Here is a 25,415-nt window from a genome sequence, read left to right on the forward strand (position 1 = left end):
TCATGTACAACTGATGTAATGTAAATTCTTTTCTGCCCTCTAGTGGTTCTTTGAAGCCATACATCAAATAAATGATTAGTCTTCTGGATTAAATTCTCCTTATTTGACGTCCACGATATACAATTAATTTATTTACTATTTAACTTTAGTGAGGGTTATAAGGAACTGTTTGTAAAGTAATTAATGGTTCGGTTTTTTTTTTTTTTTACTACGCATTGCGAGCCAATACCCCCAACGTTTCTGTACTAGGGCCACTTGATTTTTCTTTTGTTCAAGAATATTAGTTAGTTTTTTGGTCCCTTGAAAATTAAGTTTGTTGTCATATATTTTATTCACTTTCACAATATGCTAAGATTCTGCATCTTAACGGCTTTGTGTTCCTGACAGAGGATCTTCTGACAAACTGCAGTATTTCTTCTTGACTGCTAGATGGCAGACTACACCAAATGTGTCTTGCACCCGTTTCTCTTCACTGGGACGTCAATATTTTTTTACAAATGTGTGCTGATAATATTGGCAGAAGGTGTAATATATATATATATATATATATATATACACACACACACATACTGAGTGTTTGAATGTCTCAGTATGACAAAGGCTTTCCTATTAGAGCCCCCCCCCTGCGTATGACCTTAAAATCTTAATCTCTTCCCTATCTTTCCATTCCATGTGTGCCTTTCAGACGCATGTGATTTATATTTTAAAAATTTCCCTTCAATGTTTCTTTAATGATAATGCACACGATCACGCTAGATCAGGGGAGATCAACCTTTAAACTCGGCCAGAATATCTGATCCGCTCTGCCGTTGAACATCATCCTTCAGTGAATGTGGAAAAGATCCGATAATTCCCCTCTCAGAAGATTCAATTATGGAACATGATGTATGAATCTGGTCGGGCATGGACCTTCTTCATACTCAGCACTTGAGGATCAAGGAGACTTGGGTCAAAGACTCACTGCAGACAAACAATTGTCTATCTTGTTCATAACGTGTTACGTATTTTAGGGACGTTATTCTGTCACAACTGGAATGCTACAGTGGGGCGATGGTTTGGACTTAAACTGATCGAACCGTCAGCTGCGATGGCAGCTTTGGTGACTTTGTTTCAGGTCTGATATCAGATTGCTGTTTTCAACCACAAAAGGAGCCGTTACTGTAGATGGTTTGTTAAACAGTTTCTTTTGTGGGCAGTGAATTTTACGTGTATTCTATATAATCTCCTTACTCAATACGTGGGAGTATTTACTAGGGGTGGGAATCTTTGAATGGCTCACGGTTCGATTCCGATTTTTGGGTGTGCGATTAATGTCTCGATTTTTGATTCACGATAATTTGATTGACAATGATTTTTGCTTCAATTTATAGATGTTCAAGGAATCGTAACGATCTACTCCAGTCTGACTCGCTGCACTTTTATCACTCAAAAGAACGTCTCCACGCTGCAAAAAAAACAACTTTTATTGGAATAACTTGATCGTGACTTATTTCTTCTACTCTCTAATGTGGCTACAACTTAACAGTGTATCAGACCGCATGGGACCACACTACCCCTAAGTGGCCAAACCGGGTACAACATGAACAGCGCTCCCAATAAAGGCACACACAAACAAAGGGAATACACTATAAAATAATTTAAATAAAATCGATTATGGGACATTTAAAATCGATTCTGAATCGTACTAAATGAGAATCGATTTTTTTGGGCGCACCCCTAGTATTTACTACACTGGTTGGTATAACGCACAACTTTTGTCAATGCTAGCGTTCTCATGAACATATACAGTAACGGGGGAAAAAAGAATTAACCTCCCAAAACGCAGAGGTATCTACTGTGGGGGAAAAGGTGTAAACACCAATCTGTTCTTGCCTCTGTCAGTTCAGTCTTCCCTGCCTACCCGCTGCCAGCCGCTGGGCTAGCATGAGCTTGGCATGAGCCTGGCAGCCGTCATCAAAAATTGAATTCCAAGAGCTGGCGAGTGTTCATATGGTGAAAGGAGGTTAACATGGCGCTAGTATAAACACGACAGACGAGGCCTGGAGGGGTGTGTTACCTTTGACGAGATGTTTGAGATTATCTGGCAAGTTTGACAAAGCAAAATTGTGATGTGATGGGGAAAAAGAGAAATAAAGATGAAAATGTGGACTAATGACGGGATACAATACTACAAAAAAAAAAAAAGTCAAGACTTTGACGATAAAAAACATTTGATGACTGAAGTTCAACGCATACGCAAGTTTAGCAAGCACATTGCTATATTTCACATATGTGACACTAATATGCTAAGCTATTAGGCTAGCGATTTGTTGGATTGTAGTTCCACAACATCTGATGGGAAATGTACGCACGCCCTCATTTTGTTTTGGTACAAGACTAAATTTATCAGCCTCGTGCGAAAATGTTTGCAAGTCACCCCGCTGTGACGCCTGCTCTACATTCCACATCAAGGGACGGACGCTTTGGCCTCTGAGGAGCGCGCACATATGTGTGTGTGAATTTGAAGAAAGGGGGTGTGGGGGGGGGGGGGGGGTTGGCTCTGATGGTGGCCGCCTGAGCCAATCAGCCGGCTAGTGTTGCCTCTCCTCATTCTTAATTGGCCGCCGCTCTTTGAGTGAGTGCGCTGCTTTTTTTTTTTTTTAGTGCTGCACAGTGGGGACGAGACGAGACGAGACGAGAGACTGACGAGGACCATCAGCATCCGAAGCATCCTTTGTGAAAAGTGCGTGTTTGTGAACAACAGAGCGTCCGGGGCTTCTTCGGTAGAGGCGGCGCTCCTCTTTTATTGTCTTTGTAGCAGTCCTGCTGGGTGACGAACACATGGACAAGATGAACCACAGCTCGGCTGAAGCGGAGACTGAAACCATAGAACCGCTGCGTTATCTCAGGTAGGCAACCCCCCCCCCCCACCCCACCCCACCCCCCTTATGCTATACTACAACACTTGCCTGTGTGAGGAACGTCTCCAGGAAGCTTTTGTCACGTGACAGTGCTTGCACATTATTCAGATTGAACGGAATGCAAATGGGCTCCAGTTCAGTGAGGATGATGATGATGATGATGATGATGATCGCACCATGGTTCATCCTCGAATCTTGCTTGCGTTGTATCCACTGCTCTTTTTGTTTTAAATCAAAAAACAAATGCAGTTTACTGCTAAATACAACTACACACAGGAGTACAGTATCTAGTATTTTTTTCAAATCAAAAGTTATATCACATGAATAAAATCTGAATGTCATGAAAAATAAGTCACATTTTGGGAAAAAATTGCAACTACGGTTTTGTCATAACATTCCTCCTTTTCCTCTTGGATAATAAATAGGACTTTAAAAAAGTTGGGAAAGTCAAATTTGAACAAATTAACTTTTCCGAGCCAGGGCTTCCGCTTTCCATGTTGCAACTTTATCCTTGAAAACAATCTGATGTAAATATAATACATATCTGCAATCAGCGTGAACAATTATTCACTACGGCGAGTGTTTGACTCGTGCGACGACATTCGCGCATGTAATGAATTCATCTTTCAAATATTCATGTCATTAGCACGCGCGGCTCATAAATCATTTCCAAATGATAGCATTTATATTCATGAAGCGTGATGGGGAAGGCGGGACACTTGCCGAATGTTGTCCCCGGTGCAAGGCTCGAACCTTCTGCTTGGTTGGACCTGAATTAATAATCATGTAATGTATGATCATGTTGTCATGACGACATAGATTTACTTTGGTCTGCTGAAACTCTAGACTGGTGTTTATGATCTTTATGGATCAGCTCTTTGGCCGCCTCACAATTTGTACGTTTTTTTGTGTGGGAAAACTTGAGGGTTACATTTTCTTACAATAATTATCAACAAGAATCAAATATGAAAGAAAAGAACGAAGATAGTCCTTGCTTAGTAACTCGAAGGTGAACCGAAAGTACGTTACTTTGGATTGGCGTCCATCTCGCTCCGACGATCTAATCTGACTTTAAAGGCGGAGGAAAATGATGGACGAACGGCGGCCAGGAGCAAATCCAGCCTCTCCATCTCGCTGTCCCGATCATCTGACCGAGCCTAGAAATAAAAATGGCCACGCTGTCACCCACCCGGCCAAATGCCGCTGCCGGCATCCGAACGGCGATGGGCGAGCTGAACGGAGGCCGCGCCACAGCCTGAGGAATAATAACTAGCTTGCGTTGACGCGCCGGCGTCACGAAGCGGCACCGCTTCAGACAGCTTTTGACAAAGTGACACGGCCGCGGCAGGTGAGATGGCGCGTCGGGGCTCGCGTGTGCCGAGGTACACCGCGGCGGAACATTCATCAGCGCGTGTCAGAGTGAAAAAGCAGCGAGAGCATATTTCCTCAAATGATGGCCATATTGTTGTCGCCAATCATCTCCAATGACAAATGGCTGCTTTTTCTGGACTGGGGGGGGGGGGGGATCCATCCATTTTCTAGAGCGCTAGTTGCCGGGGGGGGGGGGGGGAGTTGAAAGCCTGTCCTTGTGGACTTATCACATTTAAAGACAATTTAGAGCCTTTCAAGAATCTAACATGCTTAAGCTTGTGGAAGGACGCTCGATAATTTACAAATTGTACAACTTTCCAAGGAAGTTACAATGTCCCATCACAGATTAATGTTTTTTTTTCTTTTCTTATGTTGCAAACATTGCGTCTAGGTAACTTCAGTGCTTAAGCAGTACAATCCATATGTTTACATGTTGTAGTGATAAAGTGAACAACTCAACTCGCTTGTATCTCACTAATACGGAGAATTTTGGCTTTTCGTCAGGGTTTGTAAAACATTGCAAAGATGTCCGCAGAACATTTTGAACATTTTGAACTTCAAAGTGCATTCGAACACCTTTGCAACCTTTTACAAACTAGTCCAAGGTTTTGCTGCTCGGTGATATGCCAACAAAACATTGATATATGGTATATGTAATATTGCTTATTGTAATACAGATTGATTCATTGCAGTACTTGTTTGTCAAAAAGAATACTTGGGAAAAGGACTTATATATAAAAAATATAATCCTATAATAAATGGCAATATTCATGAAAATATACTAAAAATGCCTTTTGCCTAAAGTTAGCTGAAAAAGGCTCCAGCTCACCTACAGCCCAAATGTACGGAGGACCAAAACTGCCAAAATTCAACATAAATAAATGACTTGTAAAATAAATAAATGACTAAAAGTGAAAATAAAAACGGATATAAAAAAATATATAATTCAAAAATTAAATACAAATGTAATTTATTTACTTTGGCTTAATTTTCGAATAATATTTTTTTTATATCAGTTTTTATTTTCACTTTTAGTCATTTATTTATTTATTTAGTCATTTATTTATTTTGAATGTTGGCAGTTTTGGTCCTCCATACAAATGAGCCCAAGTGGTTTTCAAAAATGAATGGGATGGATTGTCCAAAGCAAAATGGCCGACTTCCTGTGTCTGGTTGAAGTGCCCATTTTAGGATCATCTCGTAAGCACCCGTGCATTTACGCAATAGCTCCAGTCCTGACATTCAGATTTTCTTTATTTCCCGAGCCAGCGTTAAATATAAACGAACAGAAGAAAAAACACGGCGCCATACGTTGCTCTCGATGCAAAGTCGCCGTCGTCGCTGTCGTCGCGATCTCGCTCAAAGGAAGTGGAGATAAACGACCGCATCTATTGCAACACGCGCACAATGCCACATTGTGGCAAAAGCAAACAATAATTCCTATTTTAGCTCAACACAAGACAGTTTGAGAGCCAGACCGAAAAGGTCGCAGGCTGAAATGCCACACGGAATTCGGTTTGCTCGTCTCACTTAAGAGACCACCCACTCGAGACCAAAGCGGGGGTCTGCGCGCTGGCCTGCGTGCGACCTACGCACATGTTTGTGTCTCATTGTGGAAGCTTTGCACTTTTCTTGCCTCCTTCGCAATCCTAATTTCCACATAAACAGGCCACAAAAGATTTCAATGCTTGAGAGCTGGTACAAGATTTTTGATTTTTTTTTTTTTGGGACTGGATATTAAAAGCACACAATGTTCTATCCTTGAAGCCGGAGATCACACTTGGGGCAGCAGATAACACAAGTAACATGCAAGCGATGCGATTGGCTGGCGACCAGTCCAGATTGTACCCCCCGCCAATTGTCAGCCAGGACCCCGAGGACAAGCCCGATACAAAATGGATGGATTTTTAGAGTGAAAGAAGTGTTGTTGCAATTTTGTTAGGCTAAATCCCATCACAGGGTCCTAATGGTGATTACCAATGATAAGAGGCTTGTGTGTCGGCAGGATTTGCTTTTGTTAATGAGTTATTTGTATGCGTGTTTTTGTTTAGGAGGGGGGGGGGGGGGGGGGAAATCAATCATATCGAGCGGAGAAAATTGATCTGAGCTGAGCCTTTGTGGGTCGAGCCAGCGTGTCAAATGAGCGCAGGTTGCTGCAAGTCAGGCAAATCTTCGATTGCACTTCTAAATAAATACAGGTTGACGCCACTCATTGGTTGTTGTAGATATTATGAGTGTAGGTTTGTGTTGAGTTAATAGGAGTCTTTATTTACTTGCCCTTAAATTATCCACACTGAAAATGAGAAGGTACTTAAGAAAACTAGCATGTGGCTACAAAAGCTAAAATGGTCTCTCTTTTCTTTTTCTTTTTTTTTACTGCTCCTCTTTCAAGTACAGATAATACTTAAAATTCATATTTTTTTAATCATTGTGATGACAGTTAAGTTTTGCAGAAAAATCAAGACAATCAGATTTGTGATACTAGCGCTGTTAAGTGGCGGTGAACTTGACTCATTTGACTTTAAGCAGAACCTTGGCAAATACTGAATGTTCTTGGCAAAAGAGCTCACATTCAAGCTATTGAATCAAATCAAATTAGACCAATCAATGAGAATCACACCTTGTGTATTCAAAACAACCTCATAGCTTAGCCTCTCAGTTTGCTAGCTCAATGCTAACGGCTACAAACATTTAACATATTTATTCAAAATGTTCTTGACAATAATATTTTCTATGCAGCCCGACTCGTCTAAATATGGTATTATGGTTAATATTGCATTAGTGGAATATGAGTTAAGCAGCAAAATCCAGCCGTTTTTTATTCATATCAGAAGGCAGCCATTTTGCCACTTGCTGTCGAGTGAAAATGACATCACAGTTGCTCAGATCTCAGGTAACACCCAGTCTGCTTCAGAAAACAGGTGAGCCGTGATTGGTCATTGCCTGAGCCCCGAGCAAATGTGATGTCATCTTAAATTGACAGCAACTTGCAAAATGGCCGCCCCCTAAAATGGCCAAAAACGACTGGATTTTGCTTCATGGCTCATATTCCACAAATGTAATATTAATCAAAATGTCATGTTTAGACTAGTGAGGTAACATATAACCAATTATTGTCAAGAGTGTAAAGTGCTCTAAATAAAACTGTCGAGTAAAATGCTTGAAAATGATTTTGGACACACAAAAACACCGCAAGCGATTGACATTGCCCCGTAAATGTTATTTTGAAAATGCGACTTTCTTTCTTCGCAATCCTCTTTGTGGCTTCTCAAGCTCGTGGGCGTCCTGCCGGCAGTGGTCAAGGCTCTTTTGAATGAGGTGACAGGGAAGTGAAAGTCATTTTCTTCGGATGACAGAATTGCACTCATGCAATTTGTTTTCTCTACAATATACCTTTTGAGCAACACAGAGAATCGCCGAGTTTTTTTTTTTTGTTGATTTCTTGCTAGGCGAGACCGAACAGAAGTTTGAACAGACTGCAGCTGACACGGTCCTCTGACTAACGTGACAGCTGCAGCGCCGGCACTCTCGTACGGAACCTCGAGCCCGTTGATCAAAACATTAAATTGTTTACAGTAACTTGGAACAGAGTGCAAAATAGCCGCATGCTGCTTCACCAGCCTGATCCCGCATGTCGCGTCCTGTAGAATTTTCCATTACGCGAACCAACTTGAACCTTTTGTTAGATCTTGACTTAAATGTCAGTCGTCGTCTGCTGGTCGTCAAGGAAACCGTAGCCAGCTTAGTCAAGTGGCAGGTGATGCGTTTATGAACAGATTTTCACCCGGCATGTGTAACAAGACGTGACCGCTGCTACTGACGGCATTACAAGCCTCTGATTGATCCCACGCTTGAAAAAGTAATGGCCTGTAAAAAAAAAAAAAAAGGCACAGTGTTAGGGGTGTGAACTTTGACACCGTGCGAAAGCTGCTGGGTTGTGTGCAAAATAGCTGAGGCCATTTTGCGGGATCTCTGTGCTTGCTTGTATGTGTCGTCAGGTATTGCGAGGCTAACTTCCTTGCTCTTGGGAGTCGGCGCCACCGGGCGGGTTTTCGCAATTGCTGGTAATTGGTTTGGCTGTCTGGATCGGCTGAATCCCGTTTGGGGGAAAGGAGGACCTGTTGCCAATTGTGCAAATGTATTTTGTGTAGCTCTCGGTTGTTGTTTACCCAAGCTAGCTGCCAGTAGCTCATATGCATATTAGTCATTCAAGTTTGCTAGGAAAACAGGAGCAATTATAAATGAGATGCTAATACACAACAATAACAACAACAACTAATGCCATTGTTACTATAGGATAGACCCCCCCCCCCATCTCAATTGAACAATTTCCTTCAAAGCTCAGACTACCTCAGCTAAGTTCTATTTCCAACCAATTCAGCACCTCTAATGAGGCAGTCGGTGGGAGTGCAGTGGCATTTTTTGCTCCTTGGATGTGTTGATGGGCGGTTGCTAAGCACCCCCCCCCCCCACCCACCCCACCCCACCCCACCCCATTCTGAAAGCCGACAGGTTAATAGTGACACCGAGGAGGCGTAAACAGACAAAGGCGCCAATTTGGAGAAAGGCCGGCGGAGGAATTGAGGTGGAAGCAGAAAAAAAATAACACTTTAAGAAACCCAGCCAGAGCATTTGATGCCATTCTTTTTTTCTTTTTTCTTTTGCCATTCTAAAACAAAAGCCTGAAATCATTTAACCCACAAATGCTCGGAAAAAATAAAACGTAGTGGACATGTAACCGAGCTGGCGGATATCATCCACGTCTTGAGACAAGGTGAAGCAGCATGTGGCTGTCCCATTCCACAACAGAATGCAGTGCACAAGCTGCTGTCACACTTGTACTTAACATAAAATGCATTACAAACAGCTGAGCATCCGCGTCCATTATATGCTAATGCAATCTTTTCTCCCACCCACTCCCAGTCTGACATTCCAGCCTGCGGCTATTTTCCTCATTATAGTATCATGAACGTTTGTTTGCTTCGCAATTTCACAGCAGTTTATTATTATTAATATTATTTGTTTTTGGCACCACATAAATCGCAAAGATCAATTTTTTCCATCCTTTCTTCGTGTGCGCTAGCGATCTATAAATATAGAGACTCGCGTAGTAATTAACTTTTAGTACAACTGGGAGTAAAAACCTTATAACGCACACAGACTGCCGCTATAGCCCGTAAAAAATGTCACTACATGCTACACTTTTATAATGAGGGTACCTTCTCCACTGTTGCCATAGCAACCCCAGATTTCCTACTTTACTGCCATGTAAATGTAGGTGGACCAACCACATCGCATCTAGTGTTACTGTTACAAAGTTATTTTTCCTGTCTCGAAGACTCAAAATTATCCATAGGTGACAATATAAGTGTAAATGTTTATTTGTCTATATGTGCCAACACCTGCGGCGATAATGAGGACAAGCGATCAGAGGTGGCAAATCCAGGTCCAGAAAGTCAAAGCCACAGTTTGGCTTTAGCCCCAGGTGCTAGCTTACAAGCTCCCTAGCTAGCTCCCTGTGCGCTCGGTTACCTGCTAGGGAGCTAGCTAGCGAGCTTGTGGGGCTAAAGCCAAACTGTGGCAGGGTTTTGACTTTCTGGACCTGGATTTGCCACCTCTGGTCATTAGCCTCTTGTGCTAGCTAGCTAGCGCCCCGGGTGCTAGGTTACCTGCTAGGGAGCTAGCTAGCTAGCTAGCACCTGGGGCTAAAGCCAAACTGTGGCAGGGTTTTGATTTTCTGGACCTGAATTTGCCACCTCTCGTCATTAGCCTCTTGTGCTAGCTAGCTAGCTCCCCGGGTGCTCGGTTACCTGCTTGGGAGCTAGCTAGCTAGCACAAGGGGCTAAAGCCAAACTGTGGCAAGGTTTTGACTTTCTGGACCTGGATTTGCCACCTCTGGTCATTAGCTCCTTGTGCTAGCTAGCTAGCTCCCCGGGTGCTCGGTTACCTGCTAGGGAGCTAGCTAGCTAGCACAAGGGGCTAAATCCAAACTGTGGCAGGGTTTTCACTTTCTGGACCTGGATTTGCCTCCTCTGCAGGCGATGTAGAAAATGGACGGATGGTTTGAGAGGAAATGATGCTTTGCAAATGTAGGCGGTGCTCGACGTCATTTCCCTCGGGCAAGGACGCTTTGTTGACATCATAGTTTATTAGCAGGAATAATAAATGACAATAAAGCAGTTGTGTTGCCAAAAAAACAAAACAATTGTACAAACCTAGAAAAAATAGATCTCAAGAGTGTTCTCATTTAGATTTTTCCACTGTGTTTTACATTTAAAAAAACAAAACTATATTTGGGTTTAATGACTTAAAAAAATGCAACTGGGACTTTTTACAACCGAATAGCTTAGTCAAGTGATTTTAGACCGGACATAATTGTCTGTCCCTAAAGTGAGCGGCGTCTGAGTGTGACGTTTTCATTAATGACAAGATGACTTCATCAGTAATAATAGAGGACCAAGCTCAGACGGTAAATGCATAATCACATCCCCAAATTCTGCTTCCCTCTGGCTAATAGAATTTGAACCTCCATTTGTTGAAGTGGTAACAACATATCATCATGAGCACGTGCCAAAGGGGGCGGAGGTGAGGGCGGGGGTGTTGGGTAATTGCTACTTTATGGCGAGATGGAGTTCCACAATAGTCTCAAAATATACTCGCGTTGTACTAGGGCGGAATATTTACTCTAGCACGTTGGATTAACGTGACATACACAATGTTATAGAGCTTGAGTTGATAACTTTATTGCTCTAAGCTATTAACATCTCCCATTGCGTTGCATTGCAGTCTCTTCTTCTGCTATGTCATTTGATGTAATCATGTAGCGTGCATGGTGTGCTGATCTCATTGTATCGCTATCATCACATATATTCAAAATCAGATTTACTGGCAGAGTATGTAAAACCACACAAGGGATTTGTCTTTACAGTCGGAATATAAGAATGGCCAACAGACCCAATTAGCATCCAGAGTTTCTTAAATGGGTGGGGGTGAGAAACGAGTATGGGGGGGGGGGGGGTCACGCCCAGTTTGTGCTCCACAATGTATGTCATCCCATTGCGCTGTATTCATTTTTTGTCAGTGTATCATTCTGATTATATTTCAACTCGTTATTTGCTAACAAATTTCATTTTACTGCATCTGTATCATGTTCAATATTCTCATCTCTAATTTTATCATATTGCATCCACTTGCTATCTCATTGTATTGTACTTTTTTCATTTCCTATCTTGTATTATTACATCTCAAATCATGTTTTATTTTATTTGATGCGCTCTCCTGAAATGAGACGAAAGTGACCAAATAAAATGAGAAATATACAATGAGAGTGAAACACATTGAGATGTCTGCTGGATTGCATGCCTCCCTCCGCCAACGAGATGACACGTCCGCATTTGCTGCATGAGCGCTCCTCTCATTATATCATACCTCATCTCATCATATGATGCTCCTTGAACTGCATCTCAAACATGTCAGGGCTGCAATCCACTCTGGCCTTTCGCCATCAAAGATTTCAACCTCAAAGATGTCACCCTCACCATCATCTTGATTATCAGCCGCACCACAGGCACCATCTGCCAGCTATACATTGCGCGCACACACACACACCCACACACACACACACGCACACAGGTTGGCTACATACTCAGGGTGGGAATCTTTGAATGTCTCACGATTCGATTCCGCTTTTTGGGTCTGCGATTTCGATTCAGAATCGATTTTCGATTTAAGAACGATTTTTGATTCAAAATGTTTTGACTGACAATGATTTTTGCTTCAATCTATAGGTGTGCAAGGAATTGTAATGATCTACTCCAGTCTGACTCGCTAATGCTAATTAGCGCGCTACCCGCGGCACTTTTATCACTCAACTCCACGCTGAAAAACAAAAAACCTTTATTGGAATAACTTGATCGTGACTTTTTCCTTCTACTCTCTAATGTGGCTACAACTTAACAGTGTATTAGACCGCGTGGAACCACACTGCCCCTCAGTGGCCAAACCGGGTACAACATGAACAGCGCTCCAAATAAAGGCACACACAAAGGCAAGACAGTATCAAATAATTTAAATAAAATCGATTTTGGGACATTTAAAATCGATTCTGAATCGTACTAAATGAGAATCGCGATTCTTATGTGAATTGATTTTTTTGGCACACCCCTACTACATACTGCATAGCCAGCTAGAGTTAAGAAGTAATGGACAATATAGCTCAACATCAACGTCCATTAGATGCTAAATGCAAGCATTTCTACCACACACACACACCCAGTGTGATACGCCACCTTTTTGTCATGAGTTGAATGAATTCCCAGGTTTCTCTGCACCTCCTTCCACAACATTGTACTTTTTTGTATTATTGGACACAGCGTAAATTACGCGGATACATCTCTTTTCTTTCTTGCTCCTTTCATGTGCCATTGCCAGGCAGAAACGATCCATAAATATGTGGAGGCTCACATACAAACGCAGTTTGGAAAGGTCGGCCGCATGCCAGTTTCAACGCGGCGGCTCTCTGGTCTCTCGCGGTTCTACTGACTGCTGTGCTCATCAATTATAGACAACCTTTGTATTGTGTGTCTGTTTACACTTGGTTTGCGTGCGCTAATCTAAACGTAAGCGGGTAGAGCATATCCTGACTAAAGGTGACGGAGCCGGATTACGCAACAAATTATTTGGCGTACAAATTCTGCCTAGCGAAAAAAGGAAACGTATCTGTTGATGATTATGACTGGGCTAAAAATGCATTTTCGGGTTTAAGACGACTTTTGCGATGTTTGTCTTAATATCTAAATGAACGGGTCCTTTGTTAGCTTGAGCAAATTCATACACTGGGAAAAGACTGGCTAACTTCAACAAACAAACCGTGACGAAATGAGCTCGTCTTTCACATACAAAGAGACAATATGTATCAAATTAGCTTTAGCTAGTCATTAGCTTCGACGCCATTTTGTGGCATCTTCAGAAAGAGCACAAAATCATGTATAGGGCTCTTCTTCAGTGGCTAGCTCAGGATAAAAAAAAACGCAAACCAGCACATTTGTATGACTAAGTTTGAAAAGTAATAAATAAATCAAAAAGGCTAATAGGAAAGTAGCAATTTTTTAAGGATTGCAGAGCCATGGTATTTATTCATGTCACCAGTTTCTTTACTTAAAACTTTCAAGAGACAGTTTTTTAGTTGGGAAGCACCCGTGATGCATCGATCCTTGACCCGGATAGCGAGGGTCTTGCTGCTGCTTTAGCGACTCCAAATTGCATTTTTCTGCAAGGGCGCGGAACTTTCGTGAAGTTAATTACAGCCGACACTTGCGTGGAGCGCAGCAGTTGGACGCCTGATTTCCTCCTGATTCCAATTAGCCACACGAGAACGGCGCCACGGCCCGTGTGCAATTAATTTGGCAAAAGATGTAGTTAACACCGCTGATGGCTTCTTTCCTTTTTTTTTTTTTTTTTGAGGCAAGAATGGTGATGATCGTTATGAGCCTTTTAACTTCTTCCTCGTGAACGTCCGTGATAAAAAAATTTTAATTGTCAGCTCTCACATGCTCATGCATTTATGGGAAATAATTTGAAAGATTTCGTTCTTTTAGGCATCAATCCGTCATTCTTAGTATATTGACTGCATATTGAATATGATGAATAATCATTTGAAAGAGTTTTTATTCTATGGCATTGCATTCCTACCATCTAATTACCTGAATTGTTTTCAGATCTTCCAGCTGAGAATTCTTTACTTCGCCGTTATTGTCGTTGTTCATCATCTGACTGCCGTTGCTATCGGCGATGCGGCACTAATGTTTAAAACGCTTGACTTTTAAAGCCGGGCAAGTGAGTACAATTTAAAGAGAAGAAGCGCGGGAGGTTGGCCATGGAGATGTAAATCAGCCCCAATTCAATATGCGCAGGCAGTAACTCGGGGCTGGTGGGCCGGAAGCCAGTTAGTTGACTGCGTGTCTCTCGTGGAGCTAAATAAGGAAACGACAAAGAAAAGCCGAGATGCAATATAGTTCGACATCACTGCAATTATAAGTACAGCGTACCTCTCTGACAGCGTCAATGAAACCTGAACATTTTTCTTCATAAATAAATAAACTGAGTGCCGTGCAAGGCTTAACTAAACTAGTTAAGGAGGACTTGAATGATTACTAGAACAAATGATGGCTTTTTATTTGCCGCCCACAAATCAATCAATCCATTGCTGCAGCCTAAACGAATCACAAGTTGCTGATTCAATAAGTGGCAGTGAGCAGCATGAAGGAGCTCACGCCCGGCACCACAACCGCAACCATATGGAGGCGCGGGGGACTCCTCCCCCACGCCCTTGGCCAGCTGAGGCTTGCTGCCGTGCCACCTGATCCTCGCTCCAGTCATCACATTATTGGATGCTCGCCTTTGGTGGTGTTTTTTGCTCATTTTTGGACGGTTTTGTGAAAATTCATAGTCCACTAGTGAAAAAAGGCTAAAGCATAAAGTGGGCATCCTGAGTACGCTCTTGAAAATTGTGGATTTGTAACTCTGTTGGAGGTTGGTGTTGGATCTCACTTTGCTTCATCTTTCCTTCCTTTGGTCCTTCCTCTGTTCTCCGGACAACTTCACGATTCTGGCGGGACTCTGAAGTATCCGGTTACGGTGAAGGGGAAAAAAAGCGATGATGACATGTTGACTGCCGAATGAATGATACTGAAAAAAAAAAAAAAACTAGAGCATAAAGTGGGCATTCTGAGTACGTTCTTGAAAATTCCAAATTGTCAACAATAGAAAAAAATAAAGCAACATCAACTTGACGTGTGACGCGTGTCATTTTTGCTCATCACTTCCCTTTGGCTGTCAGCTGCAGGATTTCATGTGGGCTGACGCCCTGGGGGGGCGACTCGTGATGAAAGTGGTCATGTTCAATGACATGCATGCACACCTGGTGATCGTGTGCTTAGAAATGACAGCGTGTGGAGGTCATGCTCCAAATCATGTTATTCTCATTGTAACAATATTCCAGGGAGGAAAATAGGATTTGTCTCGCTCCTTTACGTGAGAAAAAAAAAAAGAGCGCGCTCCATTAAAAGCAGCGCACGCGTTGTCGCACAAGCGAGCCAATTAAGTGGGGTGAGTCATCTCTGGTGTTTGCGTCCTCATGCCGGAGAAAGCGGCAGACAGCAGGAACACAGGGGAGTGCAAAGACAGGAAATGGGAGCGCGAACAGGACAGAGGAGTGGCAAGGGCCGCCGCATACGTCTGATCGACGCAAAAACACTCCCAGTGGATACAATACTGCATATTAAGTTGAGCAAACTCCAAAGCTGTCACGCATGCATTCAGGTTGAATCCTCACCTTGCCATAGATTTCATTTACAAAAGTGCATGCAAATGCCACATAAAAACACAGACTGAGCTTCATTGATTGCGTATAAAGGCAGCAAAGTGAAGCTCATCAGCTTGACCGGTGACAAAAAGCTCCCTGATCAGAGAACAGCCGAGAGCCTTCACAAGTAGATCCGCTCGGTTACACAATAGTGGGCCTGAAGGAGCTGGAGGCTGCACTTACATGAACCCTGGCAGACACCATGCGATAATCAACCTCATATGATGGCCAAGGAGAGGAACAAACTGCTCTGGGACAATTTGGAAATGTGTTTTTCTGTCGCAAATCATCAAAATTGAATTATCTGCGTGATGGGCGATTGGCTGGCGAGCAGCCCAGGGTGTACCCGGCTCACCCACAACCCTAATGAGGACAATAGAAGATGGATGGACCGGTGCCGCGATGTGCCGAGCGATATCAGGCGTGCTGCAGGAAATGATCCAATTGTACTGAATTGGTCTGAACAGTAGATTTATTTTGTACATTTATTTATCTATACCAGCGACATATGATGACAGTCAGAAAAATGTAATGATCTCCTACTAGAAGGCTGAGCGTACCTAATGAACTTAAAATTGTGAGTACATATGCTTTTTGTGACATTTTAGTTCTTAACGTTCATGTTTTTCGAAATAGGCCTACAAGCTATTGTTTGGAGCATTCTTTTTTTTTATTGTTCGGAGCATTCGATGGAGCCAATGAACTGAAATCAGTTCACAACACGCAGCAGTTTGGCAGTCAGTGACTAATTCTTCAAAAAAGCGGCTTACGTAGCCTTTCTTTACAACAGTCCGGTTAGCTTAAAGCTAACAAAAAATGCTGAATGCCATTAACTCGTTCACTCTCAGCCATTTTCACAGAAGCAATCCTCTTCACTCCCGGCTGTTTTGCTGGCTTTTGATTGATTTTGCAAGGCCCAAAGAATATTGTGTTTTATTGCTATAAAAACATGGAACTAACCAATAGAAAGATTAGAGTCTCTTCTTTCATCAGGAAAAAAAAATATTATTATCTGTTTGCGTTTTGCAGCAATTAGCATTAGAATATAGCAAAATTTCATCATTAATCACAAATCTATTTAGAAATGTGAGTAAATGAGCCTTTTTTTCAACATGGCCCTGGTTGATCTCTTATAGTCTGCTGCCACCTGCTGGTCGTTTGTGTAAGAACTACCATTTCTTCAACCGTTCTTTGCAGGCGAGAGGCTGCATCAAAGCCTTCTGTATGCTCTAGCATAAAAAAACACACATAAAAAACGTATAAATACATCTTTGGGACACGTAAAATATTTTAAATAGAACGTATATATACGTTTTTGGGAGCAAATGAGTTAACAGACAAATAGCATCGATTTCACTGTGTTATAGCCTTTATAAGTAGCAGACCTGAGAAGGTAAATGGGGGAATACTCAGTCATATATTATACTTCGCTAAAATAAAATAAAGCTGACCGAGTCAGTTGTAAAACACTTTTTGTGTGCGTCTGCCCAGAGCCGTATATATTGAGAGTTTGGCCAAGTCTGTTTCAGCGGGGTAACAAGATGGCGTCGATATGTCATGTGAACAGCAGTACGCTGTGATTGGTCAACTGCTGGTCACATGACATATGGACGCCATCTTGTTACCCAGCTGAAACAGACTTGGCCAAACTCTCTCGATATGTGGCTCTGTGTCTGCCTGTATTAGTCAAAGTGCAGACCAGAAGGAGCAGCACAATGACCAAGAAATTGAGGCAAAACAATTGTAGTAAAAAATATAAAACGCTATCTTTCAAAGAAAGACCATTTGAGATACAAGTGTTTTGACTCATATCTCAAGGCACCCCCAAATATTGAATTAAACAGAACTGATGGATAGCAAAAAGGTGCACGCGCTTCTGTGTGCAGTACGTCGTGTACGCACGTCACATGACGTCCTCCAGGGACGGCAAAGGATTCTCCTTCTTTGCCTCTCTCGGCATTTTTAATCAAAAGTGAGCATTGGGATCAAGATGAAGGCAGTCCGTTTCTTTTACATTCGAGCCTGGTGGTTGGTCTGCCAGGGTTATTTTAATCCGCCTCCTTATCGCTGCAGCACATCACGCTGGAAAGGTGGAAATTAAGTGAAGCGAGATGGGGGTTGATGGGAAAAGAGCGTTGCCGTTTCACTCGCGCAGTGCGAGTGAAAAATGGCAGCTTTGTTCCCTTGAGTATTTGCTTCTTGCGTGTTGCAGACGCTCTACCTCGGAACACGACTGCCACTGCCACTTACTGCTGCTGTAGCATGTCTGTCGGCTTTTGGGGACACGCTCACTGTATCCCTTGACTATACTGTACTTTCTTTAGCAGGTGTTGTTCTTGTATCTTTCTGGTGCATGTAGCCTCCCACAGGGAGTATTTTATAGTTTCACTTTCATGCAAGAGTAAGGCAAGCGCATTCATTAAAAGCTGCTTGGGATCACAGTTGAGCAGTGCTTCGGCGACAATGACGGTGCGATGGGGAGGGGAGACCTTGACTGCACCATGGGGGAAATCAACTCGACAGGGGCTAGTACTCGTGGGACTACTAAGGTGTTGCATTTTGCCACTACTGATTCAAGCACAGTGTATTTGGAAGTCTTCTGATTAAGATGATGAGTTCTTCGAATAAACAAAAGGCAGTTATTTAACAAATAGGATTTTTTTTATTATAAATACACCAACATTAAAGTATACTATACCATGGAAGTATATTGCATTCATTTGAGGAAAAAAATAATAATAATTTTTTTGGAGGGGGGTAGCTTTTTTTCTGTTTTTCAGAGTATTTTTTTCTGTGTGTGTTCATTAAAATATTTTATTTGTTTTTTTCCTCTTATTGAATCCTTTTTTTTCTGAATATTTTTCAGCTTTTCTAAAAAAAAAAAAATCCGTTTTTAATTTTTGTCTTTGTTTTTTGAATTTTTTTGTCATTAAAAATAAACAGAAAAACTACTCAGAAAAACATTTAAAACTAACTTACTCCGATAAACAGAAAAAACATTCACTTAAGGAAAAAACAAAACATTTTTTTGGGGGGGGGTAGCTTTTTTTCAGTGGATACTTTGTTTCTGTTTTTCAGAGTATTTTTTTCTCTGTTTGTGTGTTTATTAAAATATTTAGTTTCAGATTTTTTCCTCTTATTGAATATTTTTCTCTGAATATTTTTCAGTTTTTCTAAAAAATAAGAATTCGTTTTTATTTTTTTTATTTGTTTTTTAAAATGTTTTTGTCATTAAAAATAAACAGGAAAAATACTCGGAAAAACATTTAAAACAATTGTATTCAGATAAACAGAAAAAAATACTACTAATATGATTTTTTTCAGAAAAACAGAACATGAAAAAAAAAAAAAAGCTCCCAAAATAAATGAGTCAGAAAAATGATTGTTTGTTTTTGTTCCCCCCTTCCTCTAGTGAATGCAATACACTTCCATCGATGTCATATTTGTGAAACATAACGTTTGTCTGGGCTACTGCCCCGAGGTGGTGTCCTATAAAAATGTAAATAATAATTGGTACGCGAGGAAAGTCCCGGTCTTCAACACTGTGCTGCTCCCTGGTGGCAACACACTCAAAAGCACACACTTGGACTTGAACTGAAAAGCAATACCAACACTGTGGAAAGTTGGCTGTAAATTGTCATTAATCACTATTTTCTTGGAGGGCCATTGTCGGTGTGAACTCTGGTCTTGAAAAATAAGCTCCAAGGTAATTAAATGGAGCAAATGGAGATGCTTTAAGGGTGGGAGATAGACTTTTGAGAGGTCCAGGATGGGCTCGGTCGCAGCACAGAAATTTCTTTGGGAACATTTTTGGCTCCTGAAAGCAGCGTGGTGAAATATGCTATCTCCATGGAGCATGTTTTAACAGCAAAAGGCACCGCAAACATCCTACGACCTTTATTAATTTTCGTACTGACGCTTTATGACCCCCTCAAGGGCAAAGACAACAAGTGCAGTGGTCATGAAGTCCACGTGGTTTTGCTCTCCTCGGAGCCTGTGGCTTGAAGTGATCTTTGCAAAGATCAACTTGTCTCAGTCGCTCAGGAAACATCCCTGAGGTGAGCTGTGGGTGACAGCTGCCGCCGCTCCACTGGCTCAGGTAAATGCCATGAGTCCCACTTGGATACACTAGCTTGCCCGCTCGCACGCACGCGCACGCACACGCACACACACACACAAAGACACAGCTGTGCCTTCAAGGAAAGTAAAAGCAACACAAATAAGATTAGCATCGGCGCCGCAGTCACCGGGGGTGTCAAATGGTGCAGAATGTGCGCGCCGCTTTCTACGGATTTTCCACACACAGCAACACATCAAACGAACTCGGGTTCACCTCATAACAACGGCAATAACGGACTATCTTCAAGGTTAACAGCGTGCGATGTTATTTTGTGATGACATTTCAACAACAAATGAAATATTCAGCGATTCCCCCAGGCATGAATGAATGTGGCAACATTAGGCAAGCTGAATAATATCCAATTCAAAGCCGAGCAAAAATGAGGACTTAGCAGAGGTAATAACCAGGGGTGTCAAAATTAGTGCATGCTTTAATTTTGAGTTAATTTAAAGTTCCTTTAACGCCACAATTTTTTTTTAAGCGTCCACGTCAAAATTTAGCAGTAATAAATTGAATAATAATGCATATATTTGTGGACTTGTGTGGTCAAGTTGCATTTTACAGTTTTAAAAATGTGCAGAATGCACTGAGCTGTCACTAACGTCTTACAAATGCAATAATGCCATCTAGTGGCAGAAAAATGACCTCAACACAAATTAAAATCACACTTGTTTTTTTTTACAGTCCAACTCAATTTATAAATTATTATAAAATTACTATATAAATGACTAAAAGATACAGCCATATTTCTATTAGTTTAACATTTTTCCCACTTTTATGTTAACAAGAGTATGAAAACTCTTTATTGTACATCTTATTGTACATTGAAAACAGATGTAAAATTTGCGATTAATCGTGAGTTAACTATTGAAGTCGTGCGATTAATTACGTTTAAAAATGTTAAATGCCTGACACCCCTAGTAATAACACTTTGTTTTGAATAGAACGGAATCTCTACCATTACAAATGATGAATATTTCTTAATTATCTTAGTTTTACTGTTTATTTCTGAACATGTGTCCAAGTACGCTGTTCTGCCCTTCTATAAAACAGTGGGGCTAATTTACATAATAATCGCTCCCATGCGCAGTTTCTCCGCCCTGCACTGTCTGTGCGTCGCGCACACATAAAATCAAATTAAAGCCAAAAGGTGCATTCAGTTCAGTTGGGTGCTAGCAACGTTAGCCCCGGACTAGCAGCACATACTCTGTGAAGTTGTCAACGCAGCTGCAGTGGGTATTTAATTATCTGTGCGGTTCAGTGGCTCACTTGCATGAGACCTTTCGAAAAAGACTACTTTCATCAGGACAAGGAATAGGGTGGGTAAAGTGTGATTTTTTTTTTTAACTATCATATATATATTTCCTCATGTGACAAAAATGAGCATTATTACCTCTCTAAAGACTCAAAGTTATATCAAATCTTATTAGATTGCACACTCCTAATGAAATGTCCAATTGTTTTGTCTCTGGTGTATTAAAAAAAAATGAAAATCTCATCGAGCTGTTGCATTATTCATTCTAATGTTTCTATGCAATTCTCTGAGGGGATCAATTACGACCTCCAGCTGGGAACACGTTTCATCTGCGAGGAGGTGTAGCGCTAACACCAACCACTAGATGGCTGTAGAATGAAAGGAGATGCCGTCTGTGCTACATAAAGCTAGAAAAGCCAACGCGCACATTTATGGTAAAAGCAGCACCATTAGTCATGCTGTGGCCACGCAGAGAGCAGCGTGGGCTCTGTATGACACATTCAGTCACTCATACTGCGCAAATATGAGGCACGCGGAAGGACACCGTTCACATATTACTCACATTTCTTTTCATGACAAAATATAGCAATTTCCCAGCTTCATTTTGACTGGTCATCACCTTGTCTGAAAGAAAAGTAGTGCTTTGCCTCCATCTTGTGTCGTCTACAGTCGATTTAAAAAAAACTTTCAAGAGGAGCATACGAGTTGATTTACACGATTTGAGTCCGATGATATTGTAAGCTTCATGAGGAATCTCTTCTGTATTTTATTGCGCGTACACGGCGCACTAACTGACTTTGTGAGTGACCACATATCATGTCTCGTTCTGTGTCGTAGTAAAGGCGAGGCGAGCGCCATCGAGACGGAACTCATGCGGGATTACAAGTTTGGACAACAGCAGCTCATCGAGATCTGGGGACACGCCTGCGCGCTCGCCATCTCCAAGGTTTGCACTTCATCAGCACAGGGCCAAAACATCTCGTTCATTCATCCACTCGATTGCATGCTCGGGAATGTTAGAGGTTTTATTGCAACAAGATCTTTGGGGGGAAAAAAAGAGTTTGGGACGATGACGTAACGCAGTCGTTTGCTTTTGTGATGTATTAAAGTCTTTTTGTGTGGTTGGAGACATTCTACCATTTTAATAGCGTCAGATCGAAAGCTCAAAATTTGGTAAAATTTATATTTTTCCATGGTTCTTAATATACTGTTATTTTATAAAAACAGTCTTTTTTTTTACATTGAGATACTTTGACATTTGTCTTTTTTTGCATAAGCCTGAAGGTTTTGACTGCTGTTGTTTAACTGTTAATAATTCTTCCCAGTTCCATCTTACAAAAAAAGGGGCGGGGGCTTGAGTCTTGTTTCTCCCCTCCCACTTCTTTGTGTGTGTGGGTTGTTGGTTTTTTTCATATAAGAAACTTGGGGCGCTGAAAGACGTTCCGCCAGGTTTTGTCTCCCCCTATTGGCCATTGTTTCTTGGACTGGTTGTGACTGGGGGAATTGCACTTTTAGGGATCAATAACGTAATCAGAATTTTCCTCACGTGCTTGGGAACTTTTATTATGTCAGGAAAAGCCTAATAGATCAGCTGAAATTGATTTGGGGTTAATCAGATGCACTTTAATTGGTGGGTGTTGTGTGCTGACTTCCATTTAACGTTTTGGAATGTGACTTGTTAATCGTGAATACGGCCACATCACAGTTATGAATATGGATGTAACGATAACGGCAATATTGTGATATCGCGATATTAAAACTACCACAATATCATCATTGTCATGTCACGACCTTAAAAGCAGCACATCTGCAAAAAAAAAAAAACTTAGGTTACTTTCCATTTGTGCAGTTCTAGCACCCTCTGGTGGCTATTTTTTTGTTGTTGTGCCTTTTAATTTTCACAAGGCATGTTTTGGCCCGTCTATGTTTAAAATCCACGCTAATTGTTGGATGAAGGGGAATGTAATATGCTTGTGAACCGAGTAAGTGGAGGAACTCAATGTGTGCCTCAATAGTGGTATGTTGTTTGCATGTATTGCTGTTATTTACAAAAGCACAATATTGTGCTTTTTATTTTTGTATTATTTTTTTAGTATAAGCTCTTTTTTTTACAATATACTATAGTATATCATTTACAATATCGTGATAATATTGTATCGTGATGTTTGGATATCGTAACATGCCTAGTCATGAGGGTGTGCACACTTGTGCAACCAGGTTTATTTTTACTTCCTCTTTAGAAAAGTTTCTTTGTAATCAACTTATCGGTCACAATGGTAAAACACATTTTTCTTTGTCTCTTGTTTTCATCCCCAAAACCTAGCATTTGAACAGGGGTGTGTAAACTTTTATGCCCACTGTAAATGAAAGGTGAAAAAAAAAAGTCTGCAGCAGGTCATAATGTGAGCGGGAGAAAGTGGCATCATCAGTCACAAGCCGAGACAGGAAGCGCGCGAGTCAAACCGCCGCGTCCACTTCCCCCCCGGTGGCCAAGATCGCCAGCCGAGCCTGACTGAACAAACACGACCGTGCCGCAGCCACCCGCGGCACGCCGCCGCTCGCATGACATCACCGCTATTTGAAGACAATTACAGTCAGAGGAGATGCAAGCTAGACGGTGGGATTTGGCCTGTTTCGCTGCCGACCTACTGCTGTTACTGTGTCCAGAAATACCGCACCAATAACGCCGGCGCATACACCTTCGCTCGCCAGACAGATTATAGGTTCTCTGTAAATCAATCCCTCCACCGCAGCAGAACCAGACTGTGGGCTTCTGTATCAGTCTGAGGCCGTTCATCACCTGAGTGGAGACAGGAGACGTTTTTGTCGCTCCGCAGCCGTAAATCTCCGCTTTACATGAGCTCAGACGCGACGCGCTCTCATATAAAAAGCGGCAGGCCGACCTCGATAGATGACCGTATTTGTTGTTTTAGGGGCCTGATAGTGTTTTCTCCAGACCCGATTGGAGGTGAAAGTGCATGCGAGGTATCCCGCTCGGCTCACTTTATAACGGTTTATTCGTAATAGTTTCTCCAGCAGCGCAAAACGTTTCCACAGCCGACATCAAGCGTCCTCGCTTGCTCGGATGAGAAGTTGACTTCAATAAGCGTCGAGCAATAAAATGAGGCCGTCAAGGGAAGAAACAGACCGACAACTAAGAAAAAAAGTGAGCAGCCAAACAAATGTAGTTTGGTCATCATTTGACGCTGAGATTTTATTTTCACCAGCTCAACACACAACACACGATACTTGTTTTTGCAAGTTTACTCAGAAAGGTTAGCATAAAAAAAAAATGCTTGTCATTAGGAAATGTGCTTTTCATCCCAGTCCGCTATATCATGGAAATGCAGTAAGAATAGAATACAATTCAGACATTGTGAGAAATGTCATATTATTCAATCATTCCAACTTCAAAACTCTCCGCTCACCATGCGTTCAATAGCTCGCTGCAAATTTAAAATCTTGGATCTCGGTGTCCAACTCATTTGAATTCAGGGGCCACTTTCGCCCAAATTGAAACTCAGGTGGGCCGGACCAGTATGTTCGTGGCCTACAATAAAAATTGGGTGCAAATAATTACACCTACATTCTGAAAACATCCCCATTTATTATTATCTTATTGCAGAGTAATCAGAAATTTCTTGAATTAGTGCAATTTTTTTTGCATCAAATCCTGAGTAGGAGCCACATTTCAGAATGCCATTTAAGCGGTTGTCCATGCGCCCTCTTGTGGACCAAATTAGCAACGGCAATTCATTTGAGTGAAAAACTGCAGTGTGTGTGTGTTGTGTCCTCGCAGGCCAGATTGGACCCCCTGACGGGCCGGTTAGTTAGCTGATAGATGAATATTGTTATTGGAAATTAAATGAATATCTTCAAGTCTCCGGCCTGAGCGTGTAACATCATCTGCCCTTGTGGCTCCTGAGGGCCGCAGGGGCCTCTCTCGTCTGTATTTCCGATGAGACGGTGCCATGATGGCGATAGCGGCTGCCGTCTCTTCAGTTTGGATTCGATGCTCATGTAAATGGGATCCAGAGGCAGATGACCTATTTACCAAAGGACCTTATTATTATTAATAGGTGGAGATGTTTTTTTTTTTTTGTAGCCCGTTTAGTGGGCAAAGCGAATCCCGAAATTTTTTTTGAGGTGCCGTTGAATAAACCTGCTCTAAAAGGTTTCGATTTCTTTAAATGGAGACGACTAAACAGGATTTTACCTCAACTGAACTAAAGTCTTGCTGACTTTCAGCAAGTACAGCATTCTCTATATGAGAATAAAAAAATATGTATATTTAAGGCTCAAACTAAATGCTATAGAAATGTAAATTTTAGCACTAATTGGTGTTAAATCTGTGTTTATCTCAAACAATGACTGAAAAAGGTCACAGGTGCATGACATTTTATGGCT

General features: G+C 41.7%; 1 protein-coding gene across 1 annotated transcript in view; it reads left to right on the forward strand.

Annotated features, from left to right (window-relative positions):
- The first annotated feature begins 2,621 nt into the window (after positions 1–2,621).
- Positions 2,622–25,415, forward strand: part of yjefn3 (YjeF N-terminal domain containing 3) — a 29,844-nt gene continuing 7,050 nt past the window's right edge. Inside the window, exons 1-2 of the mRNA XM_086088606.1 lie at positions 2,622–2,888; positions 21,846–21,954. Coding sequence (XP_085944732.1) covers positions 2,821–2,888; positions 21,846–21,954 — 177 coding nt within the window. The 5' untranslated portion in view covers positions 2,622–2,820. The remainder of the gene's footprint in view (positions 2,889–21,845; positions 21,955–25,415) is intronic.

This window comes from Leptonotus elevatus, chromosome 11 (assembly GCF_054856555.1).
Source record: "Leptonotus elevatus isolate MCC_2025b chromosome 11, RoL_Lele_1.0, whole genome shotgun sequence".
Lineage (NCBI taxonomy): Eukaryota > Metazoa > Chordata > Actinopteri > Syngnathiformes > Syngnathidae > Leptonotus > Leptonotus elevatus.